The 19,652-nt window shown below is 42.9% G+C and overlaps 1 protein-coding gene across 1 annotated transcript in view; it reads right to left on the bottom strand.

Moving 5' to 3' along the window:
• LOC122809729 (aryl hydrocarbon receptor-like) overlaps positions 1-19,402 on the bottom strand; it is a 639,036-nt gene extending 619,634 nt beyond the window's left edge. Inside the window, exon 1 of the mRNA XM_044081435.1 lies at positions 19,028-19,402. Within this exon, the coding sequence (XP_043937370.1) occupies positions 19,028-19,030 (3 nt within the window). The 5' untranslated portion in view covers positions 19,031-19,402. The remainder of the gene's footprint in view (positions 1-19,027) is intronic.
• Positions 19,403-19,652: the final 250 nt, after the last annotated feature.

Raw genomic sequence — 19,652 nt, 5'->3', positions numbered from 1 at the left:
TACTGGGAGATTTGCCCTCTTCCACTGTACTTGTAGGGTGCTGACATCATCTCTGTGTAGAGATTGGAATATGCAGCAGCTGGTGTGTTGTACTGGTTGGCAAAAGGGTCAGTTCTCTCACACATGTAATTGCACACACCCTATGTTCACCCCCCCCCCCATGCCAGATTCAAACCCCTACCTAACTATGTTATGAAACACAAGACAGATGCATTAGCAGAGTGCGCTATTTCCATTACTGGGAGGTTTCTCTTCTACTGCTGTACTTATAGGGTGCTGACATCATCAGTGTTTAGAAAGGGAAATGTGCATCCTGTAGTGTGTTCTCCTAGTTGCTAAAAGGGACATTTCCCCCACACAGAATTGCACACACACTAACCCCCCTCACCCAAACACACACACTTGCCATTTGCAGGATTCAAACCCCTACCTAACTATGTTATGACACTCAAGACGGACGCATTAGCGGAGAGCGCTATTTGCATTACTGGGAGGTTTTCCTTCTCCTGCTGTACTTATAGGGTGCTGACATCATCAGTGTTTAGAAAGGGGAATGTGCATCCTGTTGTGTGTTCTCCTAGTTGCCAAAAGGGACATTTCTCTTACACAGAATTGCACACACACTAACCCCCCTCACCCACACACACACATTTGCAGGATTCAAACCCCTACCTAACTATGTTATTGAACATAAAGACGGATGCATTAGCGGAGCGCGCTATTCACATTACTGGGAGGTTTCACTTCTCCTGCTGTACTTATAGGATGCTGACATCATCAGTGTTTAGAAAGGGGAATGTGCATCCTGTAGTGTATTCTCCTAGTTGCCAAAAGGGACATTTCTTTCACACAGAATTGCACACACACTAACCCCCCTCCACACACACTGAGCATTTGCTGGATTCAAACCCTTATCTAACTATGTTATGACACTCAAGACAGACACATTAGCGGAGCACGCTATTCACATTACTGGGAGGTTTCCCTTCTCCTGCTGTACTTATAGGGTGCTGACATCATCAGTGTTTAGAAAGAGGAATGTGCATCCTGTAGTGTGTTCTCCTAGTTGCCAAAAGGGACATTTCTTTCATACAGAATTGCACACACACTAACCCCCTCCACACACACTGAGCATTTGCAGGATTCAAACCCCTATCTAACTATGTTAGGACACTCAAGATGGACACATTAGCAGAGCGCGCTTTTCGCATTACTGGGAGGTTTCCTTTCTCTTGCTGTACTTATAGGGTGCTGACATCATCAGTGTTTAGAAAGGGGAATGTGCATCCTGTAGTGTGTTTTCCCAGTTGCCAAAAGGGACATTTCCCTCACACAGACTTGCACACACCAACCCCGCTCACCCACTGAGCATTTGCAGGATTCAAACCCCTACCTAACTATATTATGACACTTGAGGGAGACACATTAGCAGAGTGCACTATCCAAATTACTGGGCATCTGTTCTGCACCTGCAGTATTTATAGGGTGCTGACATCATTATTTCTACAGAGGTATGTACATCTAGTACTACCTGTCAGGTGGGGGGTAGCATATATATGCATTTGCAGCCACCTACTTCAGGGTCAGATATGCACATCGCACTGGCAGGTTATGTTCTATACCATGCTTCGTGACCACAGGACCTGTAACACACAACACAACCAGTTCGGACCACCCCTTCCACATCCAGGACACACACTTTGCTTCCCTGGGAACAGTGCCAAGATATGCAGGTGTTCACATACACCATTCCAGTTGTTAACATCAGGTACAGGTTTATTGTGTGTGGGAACTACTCAGGCCTCTACAACATTACCCTACAGCCACTACAATTTGTGAGTCCATGTGCTATGGCAGAACCACTCACCACAGCCACAAGGGGGAATACATATTGCACCTGACCATCTGCAACATGGGTACTCACTGTTCCACACCAGAGGTAGACCACCATTGTTGATATCTGACCATACCCACCTTTCCCTGGACATCCATATCCCATCCCCACCCCCAGGCGAGGTTGTCACTGCAAACAACATGTATTTATCAAAAGCAGACTTTACACTTGTGAAGACTGGGGTAGAAGACTTCAAAGGACCCATGCTGGGGGAGTATACAGGCCACTCTGCATAATCCTTGACAATTGCATTCTATGAGCATGTGGAAGGTTTGCATTGATCATGCTATCCCAAATATACCCATGACTGCTCCACAACAGGACACCTGTCAGGTGTACACCAGCCATATATGAGCTGTCCAACAGACAGAGTGAGCTAATACATTGCAGAGCAGTAGCCCACAGAGGGAGGACATCTCTGAACAGTACTGGCACGACACTTCAATCCCTCATAATCATCATGACAAAGTGTTGACAGTGAAATTGTCCAGACAATGCAGATAAGGCTCCCCTCAGTCTGTTATTGACGCCCACTTACTGTTAGAGGTCCTCACCAACCCTCTTCCAGCACACACCAACAACATGGACGGGGCTTAGCAAATTCAACCCCTGGGATCTCCACTGTGTCCCTGCTTGACAGAGGCACAACACACTAGCCTCACACGGTGCTTTATGTGACCTACTTTACAGTGGCACAGTAGCCTACTGTACTGGGGAGGCAGACGCCAAGCACACTCTGGCTAAGCTGTCATTCCCTAGGGCAAACAGCCTAGTGTTGACCTCTACACCCATATGTTTAATTGTCAGATGCACAATATTTGTTGCTGATAGACTGTTTGCAGGTCTTTATTGCCATAGCATTCCCTGTTTCTATGAACAACTTGTGTATCTGCGGAAGATGTTTGAATATGAGAGGGATCCACTATATCACGTATGTCTCTGTAGTCATTTAATTGTGTGCACTGGGCAGATTGCTGTAATGTGGTTGGTTCCTGGAATAACACGTACAAATACCGGATATGTGTGGCCAACTGTGTGTGAGCATGCCCAGTTCAGGCTTTCTATGGCATGTTGTCTGACATATGTCTCATTTATCAAAGTGTGCGAGCATGCCCAGTGTGAGCTTTCCATATGTTGAACTCTGCAGCCCACCACATTTGTGGATGAGTGTGAACTTCAACAATATCTCACGTTTATGGTTGTGTGTTGTGTGTCATGTTGTGTAGTTACTGTCCAACTGCTTTGTGTCTGAACACAACAGGGATTATACTGTGTCTGCAGGGTTTGCATGGGATACTTTGCATACAGTTGTCAACATCCTTTCATACTGACCTAACACTGTAGTACCGTATAGTGTACTGGTTCAGTACTTTCACTGTGGTGGACAGTATCCTGGGCTTTAGTCCTATCACTGCTTTACATTTTCATAGTGGGCACAACAGCCTGGTTAGGGGCCAGTTGTGCACATCTGACCATGTTGCATTATGTTCAGATATGAACTACTTAAACCAGGCTTGTCCAACACTGGTAGTGTATTCCACAACATAGGTGTACATTGGCAAACACTAGCAATGTGCCCTAGGCCATTTCTAATGCTAGTCGGAGAGTGTGTTTGTCCTTCGACACACATTGTAAGTGGAGTTTGCCATGACATATGTCATGGTTAGTATACTGTGCCTTCGTCTACCCGTGACATAACAGTGATACCCAGGGTAAATCTACCATCTCCCATCCACTCATCAAGATTCCTCTTGAGGAGAGTCGATGAGTGACTCTCTGGCTAACCTGTACTGGGAGTTTACTCAAGAGTGGGGGTGGCTTCTGTGTTATGGATCATTCAGTACAGCTTGTCCTATGTATGTCAGTGCTGGGGTTCAGGTCTCTCATGTGCATAGCTCACTGCCATTCAGATTGTACAAGGTGCAGCATGTTCATTGATTCCAGCTTAGACATGGCTTTATACATCAGGCACAGCTTGCCTCTGGGTGGGCAGTATGGCAGTGTGTGGAGCTGCAGTTTGTTTAATCAGGCAACACATGGCATCTGTTCAAGCTTTTTGATACTCCTGGTGAGGTACTTTTGGGGACTTTACAGTTGTTGGAGGTGTCTGCTGAGGTACATCCCACAGGGGCTATTGTAGTCAATTGTAACGCTGATGAAGGATGACTGCAGAGCCACAATGACCTCCCCTTATCTAGATCTGACAACCTTCATGATTAGGTGGGTATATGGTATGTTTCTGTAACCACTACAGCCACATGCTTGTCCAATGCAGGATATCTATCAACTTGTGTCCCCAGGTCTCTCATTACATGTTAAGTACTTAATGGGTTAACACCTATGTGGTAATTGGTGGGCACTTACTGTATATCCACAGGGGTTGACTATACACTTTTCTGCAATTAGCTTGCTAACATGGCTATGGCACCAGTTGTCTGTTTCTATGTGGCCCTTTTGTGGGATGCTTGTGTCAGCTGGAGGGTCAGATATGGTGGCCAGTTTGTAGTCCTCTGCAAACATGTTCAGACACAGTCCTTCCATGTTGGCCTGTACCTATGGGACATATATACCAAATGAGGGAGGTCCCAGGACCAAGCCTTGTGGGATGCCAGTTATATCTAGTTTGTAGTCTGACATGGCTGCAGCATGTCTGACCATGTCAGTTCTGTCCTTGGTCTGGTTTGCAACCCGTCTACTGACATAGGGGTTTATATTTAAGCTGGTGAGCTTATCTATAATGAACACGTGGGGTATTGTATGGAAGCCTTTGCAAGGTCCAACTATGCTGTGTGGACCACATTGCCCTCATCAATGACCTTAATGACTGTTTCAAATGAGTCAAACATGTTTAAGGGGCAGGATCTGCACTTAAGAAAGCCACACTGGGTAGGGTCCGGTGTCAGTAGGTCCCCAATATCTTTATGTCTGCGGTACATGCTGATCCTTTCCATAGCTGTGCAGACCAAGCTTGTCAGGATTCTGGGGTGGTAGTTTGCAGTATCCATTCAGGCAACATCTTTGTTGAGAAGGACCACTGTTGTTGTACACTGCTCTTTGGGTACATATCCTGTGGTAAGGCTGACATTGAGCAGTAGTGTGATTTGGCATTCCATTCTTCTTGGAGTCCATGTTGGACTCAGCCCAGGACACCATCTCATACCATTGCTGCTGTGTGTTTTGCTTTGTAGATGCTGGCTGTTACCTCAGCATCTGCAATGTCAGGGGGCCAGCAGTCTGCTGGGATAGATATTTTGCATTCTGGGGGGGGGGGGGGGGTTTGCACTGCACTGGTCGGTTTGGATGTTGGCAATATGTGTGTGTGTTTGGTATGTTGTTTGTAATATTTGAGTGATTCAGAGCATATCTGTGAATTCCCAACAAGGTTCCTACCATCAGTTAAGAAAGCCTTGTGATTATCCTTAGTGTCCTGTACAATTTGTATCTTCATAGGTTTATAGGTTCATACTAGGCTATCCACCCTAGGGCATTTATAAGCCTAGCCAGAGTGTGTGTGTGGCTTTCGCCACCCCTTGCTATGTGAATATTATGGCCATTTATGATTTGCTTTACTGTGCCTCTGTCTGGACGTGACACAGTGAAGACCCCCAGTGTACATCTACGATCATCCATCCACTTGGCAAGATTCCTGTTGAAGAGTGTCAGTGAGGGGCTCTGCCTAACATGGAGTGGGATTCTGTTCCAGGGTGTAGGGAGCCTCTGTGTTATGTATCTGTCCCTCCAGCACATCCTATTTCATTATGTGTTGAGGTTGACATCTCTCACTCTCACAGCTCCGATGGCTTTGGGTTTTCTGGGGTGGAGCATGTCCATTACTCCTGTGTTGGACATGGCCTTGTACAACAGGCATACAATGCCTCTGTGTAGGCAGTATGTGACTGCATTCAGCTGGGGTGTCTACAGCCAGGCAGCATATGACATATATTTGAGACCCTTTATCCTCTTGGTGAGGTACCTTTGAGGTCTTTCTAACTGCTGCAGGTGTCAGGTAAGGTACATCCCAAATGAGGCATTGTACTAGATTATGGGTCTGATAAGAGAACAGTATAGGGACACAATGACCTCTGTTGACGTAGATGTGAATCCTTTCATGATACGGTGTCCAATATAGACAGTCTTCCTAGCCACATTGGCAATGTGAGTGTCACATAACAGGTTACTGTCCACTTGTGTCCCTAGGTCCCTGATTACTCCTTCCATACATAATGGTTTACCACCTATGTGGTAATTTGTGAGTACCTTGTTTGGTATTTGGTGGGACATTCATACTGTCCAGTGTCTGCAGGACGGCTGGGTAGGGTTCCTGTATGTGAGAGTGTGTTCTGTAGCATGCTACAGACTGTACAGCAGTTTTGCCTACGGTTAGTTGCACATGGGTGGTCTCCGATGCTTCGTGCATTGTCAGTTACCTGGACGTATGGGTGTCTGTGCTGAATATGGATACTCCCCCTCCTTTTATGTTTTGGTCCAGGTTTTGGGGTCATAAAGCATGATATGAGGTATAACCTGGTAGTGCTGGTGTGCTGTCAGGAGGCTTGCTGCAGGTTTCTGTCACTGCACGGACATCAATGTTCTCCATACTGGGGAGGGCCTCGGAAGCATGCATATTGAGGTTTACACGTCTGGCATTGGTCAGCATTACCCTTATGTTTCTTTCCACTTATGTTTTCTAGGGTGGTGGGTTAGTCTTTTCAGCCTTGCCTACGAAAGGCTCTATGGAGGTGGAAAAATCCTTATCCAACATCCAGACGCCCAGGGGTAACAGGTGCAAGCCATCCCTGGAACAGCAGCGTGGCTTGTCAAGCATGACATCCCAAGCAGACAGACATTGGATCCCCTTGGAATGACACCAGTAATTGTGCCACTTGTTAAAGCTGATCATTCTGTGTTTGTACTGTGGCATCATTCTTGGTGAGGGTAGGATGCTGCAAACGGTCAGTGTCATACCGGCCTGGACTACATAATCGGAGAGCTCATCTATGTCTCTTTTCATGTAGTCTGGGGAGGTACATCTCAGGTTATTCACGCCAGCATGGACAATGACTGCATCATATTTCTACTTGCTTTGGGGTGACCTGCGTACTTGTGTTATGTGGCGTATTGTAGCAGCCTACAGGCAGCTTACTGTACCCTTTCCCTTGTTCAGTCTGGTGAGCGGGACAGCAGTGTGTCTGACTATGGAGTCACCTATTACAACTGTATCAGGCATGTTGTTTCTCCTTCTGGCCTGTGACTGTTTGGCACACCAGCTTTGTGTACTATGTGTTGCATGTGCTATGTTTGGAGGTTGTGGTTGCTTGGGTGCCTGCTTTGGAGGCCTCTGTTGGTGTGGTGTGTTTGTAATTAGGGCCTCCAGGAATGTTTTTCTGTGTTTATGTCTTTGGTTTGCAGTTGTGATAGGTCTATGTGGGACTGGGTTTGTGGTGTGTGTGGTTACCTTCTCCTCCTAACTAGTTTTGACAGTACTGAGTTGAGGGAGCTCAGCCTCCGGTTTGGATAAATGGTTGCATCTCTCACATATATTTGTATTTCTTGGGGGGAGTTCAGAGTTGCCTGTGTACTTGGGGCAGGTGTAACATTACCTCAAGATTCACAGATTCAACTTGTTGTAGCTGGCCTTAGTGGATTGTATGTGTGGACATATTTTATTGCCATACTACTGATCAGTGATTACTTCCCTTTTTATGTTTGCTCTATCATGTAGTAGCTTCCTCATTCTCTTGCATGGTTTGGTAATGGCTGGAGTCCACCATGCCAGATGCCTGCATGTATGGCATTGTGTCTTGGTTTTATTTGGGATTGCATAATCCAAGCATTCCTGGCAGTGTTCATGGAATGCCTGTATAACAGGTTCTGAGGTGTGGCCCATATTTTGCACCTGCACAGGGCCTTTAATGGATTCCACATCAGTTTGGAGGAGTGCAACTTTTGCTTTACACATGTTTTTCACTGTGGTTTTCTGGCCAGGGACTGTGGTCAGGATGTGTATATCCAGTGTGATTACTCTATGGTCTGGTCTTACCAGTGAGGGATACACTTCTCATCTTGCCATCCAGTACCCATGTTGCTGATTATTACATCCAGTATGCTTACCCCTCTTGTGGGAGTGGTACATTGTTCCTGGGCATTTTGGTTTATGGATTCTAGGAACTTTTGTCCTACAGCGTTGGAGCTAGTATAATTCTCCCAGTCTATGTCTGGGTATTTTCAGTCACACAATATAATGTGGTTTGGAGGGCTTGATATATTCATGTATTCTAACACAGGCCAGGTGCAGTTCCTGGTGTTAGGATGGTAGTCTGTAGCAGGCTATAAACTGGGAGGCAGTTTTAGCCACTGTTACTTGACCATGGCTAGTCCATGCTGCTTCTTGTTGTGGTACCAACATGGGGGTGTGGTTATCCTTGACAATTATTGCTAGTCACCCTCCTTTTGTAGCTTGTTCCATGTTTTGAGGCTGTACAGCACAGTATGAGGTGTGACCTGGTAGTGTTAGGGTGCTGTTGTGAGCCTTGACCCAGTTTTCTATTACAGGACAGATATCAACATTCTCCATACTGGGGGAGTTTAGACTGCATGCATCTTGCTGTTTAGACTTCTGGCATTGGGTAGCATTACATTTAGGTTCTTATCCCTTGTGATACCTATGGAGGTGGGTTTGTGTTTTGAGCCTTACCTATTCAGGGCACGCTGTGGGTAACAGCAGCCTTTGCCAGTATCCATACGGCCTGGACTGATAGGTGCACGCCACCCCTAGCAGGTGGAGCATCATGTCATGCTCAGCATGTCATCCCAGGCTGATACACATTGGATCCCCTTTTACTAACTGCAATACTTCAGCCAATTATTGCAATTGATCATCTCATTGTCATATTGTGGCATCATGCTTGGTGAGGGTAGGATGTTAGTCAGGGTCATCAAGTGTGCATATACTACATGGTGTTACATTGCTTAACACATGGCATTCATGCCTCAGGTGGTGCTGCAGGGCTGCCTCTGTCGGATGCATATACTACACTCCCTGTACATGTTTGAGAGCAGGTTATGTCATTTTAGGCATCCCTGTTATTATATGAGTGAGTCAGAGAGGGGTATCATTCCCAGGGTTCCTACTGAGCCAGTGTATGTTCTATGCGTTGCCTCTTTGCCAAGGCCAGGGCATACTGGGCACGCCTCCTTCTGCCTACTGGGGCAGGCTCAGGTTGTTCCTCCTCCGAGTCACGCTCTGCCTGTGATGGCCCTGGCAATGGTGGGGGGCTGTTTGGCCTGGCCCTATGCTGGTCCTGCTGCAGCTGTTTTCACAAGATCATATTATGTAGCATAGCACATACCATGACAATTTGGGTACATGTAGTTGGTGAGTACTGCAAGGCTCCACTAGATGTGTCCAGACACTGGAACCGTGACTTGAGCAGCCCAAACCCACGCTCTATTACATTACGTGTTTGTGCATGTGCCCCATTATGGCGTTCCTGTTCAGATGTGTGTGCATTTCTGATGGGTGTCATCAGCCATGGCTCCAGTGCATAACCTGCATCCCCCACTAGGTGTCTATGTGGGATGTCCCCACTGGCAAATGTCTGGTACAGCTGCGTCAAATGCCAGATATGGGAATCATGGTAGCTCCCAGGGCAGCCAGCACACACATTCATTATTATGCCCTGGGCATCACACACAACCTGGCAGTTGATGGAGGGGAAGCCCTTGCGGTTAATGTAGGCCCTACCCCGCTCACCGGCTGGTGCTTTGATGCGTATGTGCGTGCTGTCTATTGCACCCACTACCTCAGGGTATTCAGCTATTTGCTGGAAGAGACGCATATTGCTGGCCAATACCTCACGGGCATTGGGGAAATATACATGATCACCGACATGTGCTGACATGGCATCCAGGAACTGGTGCAGTACCCTGGAGGCTGATGCCTGTGATATCCCCATCATATCACCAGTTGGTCTCTGGAAGGTACCTGTTGCTAGTATTCTTAGGCCAACACATACCTTGGTTTCCACTGGGATGGGTTCCCCTCTGTTGGTTCTGTGTGTGAGACGTGGCCTGCACAGCTTGAGAATTTGCTGCAGGAGGTCTCTGTCCACTCTATAGTGCTCTACTATCTCCAGCTCATGTAACCCATGGTAGGTGACCCTGGGCCTGTACACTCTTCTCCGTCTCCTCACTGTGGGTTGTCTGGCACCATTTGCATTGTCACCACCCTCAGCAAGTAGCCTATGTCTCCTTATGACAGCTATGGCAGCCCCTAGCATTTCTGCTCTGAGTTCAGCTTTTTTAGTTTTCACTTCTAATAGCTTACTCCTGTCTTGCAGTGTCTCTTGAGAGAAACATCCTGCACTGCTGTTTGCAGAGTTTAAGTGCTTGGTCGAGCTACTATTCTGCCTGTGTAATTGCCTGCTTCTAATTGTTTTCACCTGCTAGCTCCAGCAGTATTCCCTGCTAGCTTCCTACTAATTCTGTTGCTTTCTTTTTCCTTTCTGTTTCCTCAGGGGGGAGCAACGCACATACCAGCAGAAACACGCTCACAGTGGCTTACACGCACGCACACATGCTTACACAGTACAGAATCTGCTTATTCGGGTTGAAACGCGCGCACACCAGCGCAAACAGTCTTACAAGTCTGCCAACAGGCTCCCACATACTCAGTCTGCCTTACACGCGCACACACTGCCCTACTCGCGCCTCATGGTGCACGCACGTGCGCATGCACGCCCAGCAAGAAACTTTAGTGTAGGCAACAGTGTACACCTTCCATTTCTTGACTTTCCCATGCTTATCTTGTGGCACTCCTCTTTCCATGATATGTGTCTGACATCTGTCATGTAACACTGACCTCCAATGAACTGCATTTCTTTCTGCCATTCCCCCCTGTGATGTCACCTATTTCCTACTCTATTCCTCCCCCTTATGTATCTCTTACACTACTCAGAATGTGCTCATTTGCTATGTGACAGTGGAATTCAGTATCCTAACACTCATTTACATCAGATTGCCTACTAATGCTTAGTTACATGTCTTAGACTCAGCTTCCCCCCTTAGCAACCACTAAACGGTGGCCATGTTGTTTTTGGTCTGCTGGTCCCTGCATTGTAAATCCATGTATTGCATAAAACCCACATTTGTGGGTTTATAACCTTCATTTTTATGTTTTATATAGCGCAGCCCGTTTGCGCGGGGCTGCGCTGCGTTTAAACATCGGCGATCGCCGAAAAAAAAATATTTATTTCTCATATTTGCATCGGGGTACCTTGCCAATGGCCACATATTTGGCCATTGGCATGCTGCCTGACACATATGCACCCTTTATTTGGAGCTGACATGGCTCCATTGTGTTTTTTGCAGAAACGTACTCAGTTGTCAACTGAGTACATTTCTGCAGCTAAAACGGCTCTTACACAGGCTGCTTTGTGTTCCTGGATTGCTAATCTACCTCATTTGCATGCCTTTCAGCTGCAAGTGAGGTGATTAGCATATCCACGCCCACTCCATGTAAGAGACGTTTTAGCTGGTCTCTTACATGGAATTTAGGGCTGTTCCTGGATCGCGAGGGTTGCATGGAGTCTTACACTACTCTTAGACTCCGTGCAAGCCTTCGTGAATCCTGCCCAATGCCTTACTGGAGGAGCATTATAGAACAATAATGGAGCTCCCAAAAGTGAGTAGGACTGTCACCAGAGGCACTATGCCTCACAGTACTGCTGAACAGTCTATTTCCCTACAGTTGTCACCCTGCTGGGTGGTCTTGCTTACATAACTGTGTGTGTGCGTGTGTGTGTGTGTGTGTGTGTGTGTGTGTGTGTGTGTGTGTGTGTGTGTGTGTGTGTGTGTGTGTGTGTGTGTACACACACACACAACACGCAAATACTGAGAGAGAGAAATGATTATATTGTATCATGTCACACATCATTAATTCATAAGGTATCACAAATTATTCACTGATGACACTCTACCTAGGGAAACTTCATTCCAAGCATCCTGCAAGGGTGGGTATGGGACAAGTCTTGTGTTTCCCATACTAAGACTCACTGAACTGGGTTCTACACAAATAGCTGGCAAAGAATCAGGACCTCAGATACATACACATAAGCATATATTATATACACATACAGATATAGATATGTAGATATACATATATATGCATATACCCACACACACAAGATTCAGCTATATATATAGAACACCCACATACACTTACAGTATACATATATAAATACATATATAGCATGTGTGTATGTCCAGTTCTATGGTGAACATGAAATATACTGCAGGTTTAGGGAATGGCTTTTCTGATCAGGGGCAAAGCAATAGTCACTTGTTGCTTAATCTTACAGTACAAATTTGCTCATCTATCACATAAATTAACTAGACTCCCCCATATTTTCCATTCATCCTTTGTTTTAGTTCAGATTATTGTTTCCCATTGTAATTATGCATGTTATCTACTGAACAAAGCCTTATGTAATTTCCATGTGATTTATAAAAGAGACTCTTGTGGATGGCTTTCCACAGGTCTTTTGAGGTAATGTTTAATGTTTTTAAGTAGAGTCAGGCAACTCCATAATACTATTTTTAATAATCTAGTGAGGGTTATATTTAAATGAGTTGGTTTTATGGTTTAGTTCAGTTTTTATTGAGTGTAATTTTTCTTAGCTCACATAAATCAAGCAAGTTTTACTGGAAATACCATGTTTTAACTGATTGGTTATGGTTGTAATTTATTTCTTTATTTTTTTATTTTATTTTATTTATTTGTGTGCTAATTTTGCTAACTTTCTTTGTGAGTGTTTTGTGTGAGGAAAACTGCTTTTGTGGGGGGGGGGTTGTGTGTGCAGTGCTGGATCTTCCAAAGGTGTAGGGGCTCTTTGTTTGCTGCATGTTACGTTTCAAGTAGTGTGAAGGGAGCAGAGTTAATCTGACTGGTTATAATGCTTGACTGATTGATGAAAAACCACAGTGTGATCAGGAATGCTTGATGGCATGGTGGTACAAACATCCACACTCTAGCTAATAAACTTTTATCACAATTTTGTATTAATGTTTTCTGTTAGGATAACTATGCATGTTTGCATTGTATGTCATTCCATACACAGGGCTATCACTGCTCCATAATAACGTGGCAACACTTGCTCACCTACTTTCTCACAGAATTACTGCCATGAAATGCTGTACCATCTGTAATGGTTGCCAATCAAAGGACAGTCATATCCCCCTTCAGTGTTCTCAAACTCTAAAATACAGTGTCTGCCTTTTGGTCAGGAACTACAGCAGTGACAGAGTCAAATAAATCTCAAAGTCATAGAGTTATTAGGCTATAAAATTCATCTTAAATGTTCAGTGACACAAAATATTTTTGCAATAATATGAACGTTGGTGAGATATTTAAGAACTTTGGAGCAAAGTAATATTTTGGACCTGCTTCACAAGTTGATCTCTGACTTCTTTTTATTCTCACATCTCTTGTATCAGTTACCTGAGGTGCTCAGCCCAATGGATATCCTTCATATTTTGCAGCACTTCTTTTTTTTAAATATCATTATTAAACATAACATTAAAAAGTGATGTGGTACATATACAGTAATAGAAAGCAAACCATGCCAACACTTCATTATTTTATTTTAATTTCATTGATGCAGTACACAATTTAACATTCCAGCATTATACAAATTGCTCAATTCTGCTTTTATTGTTCCCACAAATTCCATTTATTTCTATGTAATCGACTCCTTCCCTTTTCTAAAGCAGCATTTATTATCCCTGCAGTTTATGAAATAATGCCAAGATAACTATAGTATTCAGCCACAGTAGTCAGAGTGATGTGAACCACTGCAGGTTCTACATCGTAAATTTTAAAGGTTCTTCTGAGTTTGCCTATGCGTGTCACTGAACTAATTTGTTGAGGAATGCTGGATGGAAGAAATACAGTATGGTGCAGTGAGGTGGTAAAATGGGGTCTATATTATAATCACGAAAGCTGCCTTTCACAAATACATGTTCATCGACACATAATCGTTGAAGAACGATAACAGCGAAGTACCAAAAGAGCGAAATGGAGAACGCTAAACGCATTCCAGGAAGTAACAGCGCCATACAGGTAAGGTAAATCTAACTGTATAAACCTTACCTAAAACACTTTTTCAAATGTTTTTGCAGGGGGGCAAGCCCCCTGCACCCCCCACACCCCCTACTTAAATATACCAACTACGAGACCACACTACAATGTGGAAAAGGATTAATTTCCTCATCCCCACGATCACCCTGCTGGCCAAGAAAATCCATTCAGCATTTTCCATTTCACTCCTTTGGTACTTCGCTGTTCTCATTCCTTGACGTTTATGTGTCAATGAACATGTATTCACGAAAGACAGCTTTCGCTATTCTGATATAGACCTGGTAAAATGTATATTCATGAATCCATGAACTTGAAAATGAAAGCATTTATGTACTTAGTACAGTGCAGCAGGTCATCCAAAGGACATGTCTGAGAAAAGCTTGTCTTCCACAGATAACAGAGTGAAAGCTAAAAGGTCAAATTGTGTACCCCATAAATTCCAGGATACATTATTCTGAGTTTCCAGCATGTTGTAGCATATTATATCACTGAATTTTTCATACTGATATAACACTAGATATAAGCCGTCCAATAGCTTTGCAGTGTGTTTTATTCCAAGAAGGAATTGTCTCCATACATACTGCAAAGATGTATGACAAAAATAGCTCCAAACTACATTATGCTAGGGTCTTCTAGCACGAAGCTAAGAATTTGTCATTTATCCTTAATAATGAACATGACTATGGGAAAGGTAACAGCAGGCAGATTGTACACAAACAGCACACACCATCAGACCTATGACTGAGTACAATGCCCCATTTGGTTTGTACCTAACCAGGCATATCCAACAACTGGAACATCCACAGAAGTTCCTCACTAAAGAATACAGGGCATAAGTAACATGCCCAATGCAGACCACCTCAAGGCCCTTTCTCTGTATTCTGTATCCTAGAAGCTGTTGAGGGGAGATCTATGCCTGGCATACAAGGCATTGTCAAACCCCACTCTGATGGACTTCCTGCACATCAGCCAAACAAAGAGCACCAGAACTGCCCATTCTAAAGACTTAAACCTTGCTTGTGATATAAATAGGACCTACTGAAGAGACGGGTATGTATCCCAGAGACTACTCCTTCTCTGGAACAGGCTCACCCATCCATGTAAAGCAGAGTTCCTCCCTAACCCATCTCAAACGTAACTTGGACAATTGGATGGGGAACAGGAAATTCATCCCTGGTTTGGCACCTATGTCTCTAATGGACACAGGCTGCCTTTAAATGGTTCAACAGGCTGCCTTTAAATGGTTCATCTCCCAGGCCCCTGCTTGTAAATGTTTCATCTCTCAATCCCCTGCTTACACTTATCAATGGTACCAGAACTTGTCAGAGATTTGGGATGCATGGCTAGGGTTGAAAAGGTCCTTCTGGTTGTTAGCCTAGTAAACACATATGAACCTATATTACATAGTGGACTGCATACTGAATAAGGCCACTAATCATTTACATGACCTTGCAAAGGAAAATGAGGATCTACCATAGAAGTCTCTGACTTACTCTTGGTCATAGCAGCCAAAGAGCACAGTGCCACCTATTTCACTGACATCTTAAGAAGGCAAAGAAACCTCTCGCTCACTTTCTTCCAGATGTTTTCAGGGGGAGATCTCTCATTAAAATACATTCTGATTAGTATCTTATAGAGACAGAATCTTTCTTTTGTATCTTAACTTAACTATTTAATTACCTAATGTATAAATTGAAATATACTGCATTTCTTCAATGCATTTTCTTAACTCTGTATTATGGTCTTGAGAAGGTTATAGAAATCATCCAATGAAGTACTTCATTGTATCTCCTGGGCTAAAACTGTCCTGACTCGTCCTGGTTTATATATTTTTTTCTATACTTTTTATACAGAAAAGAGCTCTGATACTAATAATGTTCCAGTGCAGATTATGCATGACTGAACTAAAAATTTAAATAACAAATATGATTTTACATTACATCTTCTGGTGAGACAGAAATGTTAGCATTTAAGACTGATACTTTCCTTGCCTGAAGAATAAATACAGACCACAAGTAAGCAAAAGCTTCATATGTCCCAATTCATAAGAAATGCATTATTGCTGTCTCATATGTTTGTAATTCCCTCATTGTTTTGGAACATATGGTCACATTCATTAAAACCCAATTTCATTGTGAGAAAATATTTCCTCATTCACTCAAAGGATGACACCTGTCTGACCTTTCATTATCCTTTGATGTTCTTAACACATTATATCACACCCCTGTCTCTCTCCTTTAAGATTTTTTTTTAGGACTGTTTATATTAATTTCTTGTTATATGGTTTCTGGTACAGACCACCTTTCACCTGTGTTGTTCTCCATCACACCCATCTACATGCAGACATGAGGCCCACAGAATCGCATGCAGTATTTTACACTGTGCATTACCCTTTAGTGTGCAACTTTCCTGTCCACACGTGATGATATACAAAGCAGCTACTTTTCCGCTCCATAAGTAAACTTGGTTTGTAAATGAGCCTGCTTCGTGGTTAGGCTGATCATGATGAAGAGAATAGGGCCATATGACTGAATCTACAATGCACTGAGGAGCCATGTATTTGACTGGCCGTCTGTTACAGGCCAGTGCATAATTTTACACATCAGGTATATACACTGAAAAGGTAGACAATTTCTGCAACAAAACTATTTAGCATGTGCAGTGATGTATTTATTTAATACTTTACCATGATCAGTGCTGACCTTACCTCAATGCAGCCTAACCATATCCCAATTAACCCATCCAGTCAGTTGCTCCATATAGCTCCCCACCACCCTGCACTGAAGTCAACAGCAACCCTTGTATCTGGCTACTATTTCTTTGTGTTTGAAATGGAGTGAGGGATAAAAAGTATCTCATACCTATTTAGAAATTCAGCCCAGGAAAATATTTAATCATTTAAGCAACTACAGAAAGTCAAACTTAAATTAAGGTTAAGGAAGTACATAATACTGCAATAAAAGCTAACACAAGAAATATTTATGCAATATATATCTGTGTGTGTGTGTGTGTGTGTATGTATATATATATATATATATATATATATATATATATATATATATATATATATATGTGTGTGTGTGTGTGTGTGTGTGTGTGTGTATGTGTATATATATATAAAGGGAGAGAGAGACATACACACACACACATAAAAAAACACACACACACATATGTATGTGAAAGACAAATAAAAAAACAGACATATGGGCACATTGCAAGACTTTCAGAATTGTACCGTATTAAAATAACTCCGATCAGCAAGAAAAACTTCTAAAATACTTAAACTGAAATAGGAAATCATAACATAATTATAGTGCATGTATAAAATGAGTGGCCCATATTCTGAGACTTTATTATGTAATAACTATTTAGGTCAAAGCACAGGTGTAGATGAGAGGGGGGAGGGGTGGGGAAAAGCACAACAGGTGATTTGCATAAGCTACACAATTCAGTCATAGGTGAGTGGTTCTAATTCTTGTAGAGTAAGTTACTGATGTAAGAAAGGCAATATATACAACTGTGTAATTACACTGGACATGTGGTCTAATCCTCCGATGCTTAGTCAAACAAAAGACTAATGGCTACCATGACTGCCTTTGACCAGAACTTATACAATCAAGAGAGAAGACAGTATCTGTCTACATGCATGGAAAGCTTCAGGTGGGAGGCAGGTACAAAACAGTAAAATGTCATTAATTTACAAATTGCTGGAGACTTTGATCTCCACATAAATGTATGACGTGTTCCAAGTGCCACCACCACCAAACTTGTGTCCAGCCATCATGGAGCTATGGACACCAATGTTCTGAAACACCAATTCAAAAAGCTGTATTAAAAAAATGACCAAGGGCCATCTTTTTTGTGAATAGTCACATGTGTGTTAAAGTCAGCAGCAAGTAAAATAAACATAACAGTTTTGAGTTTTGCTTTTAAACATTTCAGTTTCCAAACTTCATTTGTTATACTGTGCCTCATATGCCTATGGTTTCTAGTTTTATTAATTTTAAGGAATGGATACAGATGGTGGCAATAGAAGCTGAAGCCCTTTTTAGAGCAAAGATTGTGAGCATGGAAAATAGTGTATGCAGCAAAACAAGATCTTACAAAAGAAGCAAGCTATGGAAACACATTACCTTCAGCATTCTTGTTTGTATGAGGTTACTTAAACACAGGTTGCTTCATGGGTTCCCCCACTTACATACTAATAACTACTTGGCTGTAGATTTGCTTCATTGTTACCACATAACGTACATTGCTTTACAATGCAGTATTCTAAATCTCACAGCTACACCCTTAAGTTTCAAGGAAAACCTACAGAATTCAAGAAAATTGTGGCACACACAGTATTTCAGGCAATGCACTCTGAACCATTTACCATAAATAAGTGAGAAGGCTTTAAGGTAATGCCACGAGAAATAAGCACGTTTTAAATTTAGAAAAGAAGTTCTTTACCTGCTGGAACTTTAGCACTCTAACAGGCATCATACTAACAACTCTCATTAAAGAGGATAAAAAGCTCAGAAGCCCAGAGTAAAGAAGCAACTAGTTAGCAGACTAAGAAGTTTAATGCACTACTAAACATATACAGAATGATCTAATTAGTATACCATAGGACAGCAGAGTAGCCGAGCAAAGAATGGTAACTCAGAGTCCTGTATATTTAGACAGGAAGGAAACAGGATACACCAATACACCATGTCAGTCAAATATGAAGATAGTATAAGGCAACAAAAAATAAAAGGTGTGTGTGGGGGGGGGGGCTGATTGCAGCCCACAGCAACTAGCAGATGAGCAAAGGGGGAATTCCCACGTGCCCAGCAAAAGAGATGAAGAGAGTCCAGCAGAGGAAAACTGCCAGTACATCCTGCAAAGCCCAGAATAATGATTCCTATGGATAGGGTAAGTGGTCACTTTTAGGACTTGGGCAGAAGAGCTACTTTTTGTTTGCACACAGGTAGGGTACAATAGACTGGTATAGAAAATGCTGAAAAACTCACCATTTTAACACTTTTCTTCCTTAGAATGTTGCAGTTCTTCTATTATTTGGTAATAGCTCCAACAAGGTCAGAAGATCTTAAAATGTTAATTCAGTTGCATCCCAAATTAAACTATTTTGTCTTTAAAAATGACAAATCGTCAAGATGCTGTCATATTGCATCTGGTTTTCCTTCTCATGCTATGCTTTTAAATCCAGCTTCGCAAGTAAGACATTTTCTCTCTGAAACTGTGCATGTCTTTCTGTCATACCTGTTTCAGGTAAAAGTATATTAGTCACACCAATCATACCCATGAAAATAGAAATGTTTCATAATGCTACAGAAGTTTCTATTATCCATTCATTTTTGACTTGAGAATAGAAGATGAATCTACAGATACGGTGCCTCTGGCTTCAGAAAGTTTGTTTCCTGAGTTTGACAAGGGGCGTTTCTTTGTCTTGTCAGTCACTCAGAAGGTTAAATGATCCCTGTCTCTCAGATTAGCTAGTTATTGCAGTAAATGCCCACAATGCCACCTTGTGGAATAATGCATACATGCAGAGTTTGTTTGCCATAATGTTGCTCATCTATTGACAGGCACTTGGCAATGTACGGTGTTCAGTTCTTTTATTTTTCATAATGTTTT

This window comes from Protopterus annectens, chromosome 8.part0, assembly GCF_019279795.1.
Source record: "Protopterus annectens isolate FY-2018-M chromosome 8.part0, PAN1.0, whole genome shotgun sequence".
Classification (NCBI taxonomy): Eukaryota; Metazoa; Chordata; order Ceratodontiformes; family Protopteridae; genus Protopterus; species Protopterus annectens.
The sequence above is the reverse complement of the archived record's forward strand: the minus strand, read 5'-3'. Positions and strand labels throughout refer to the sequence as shown.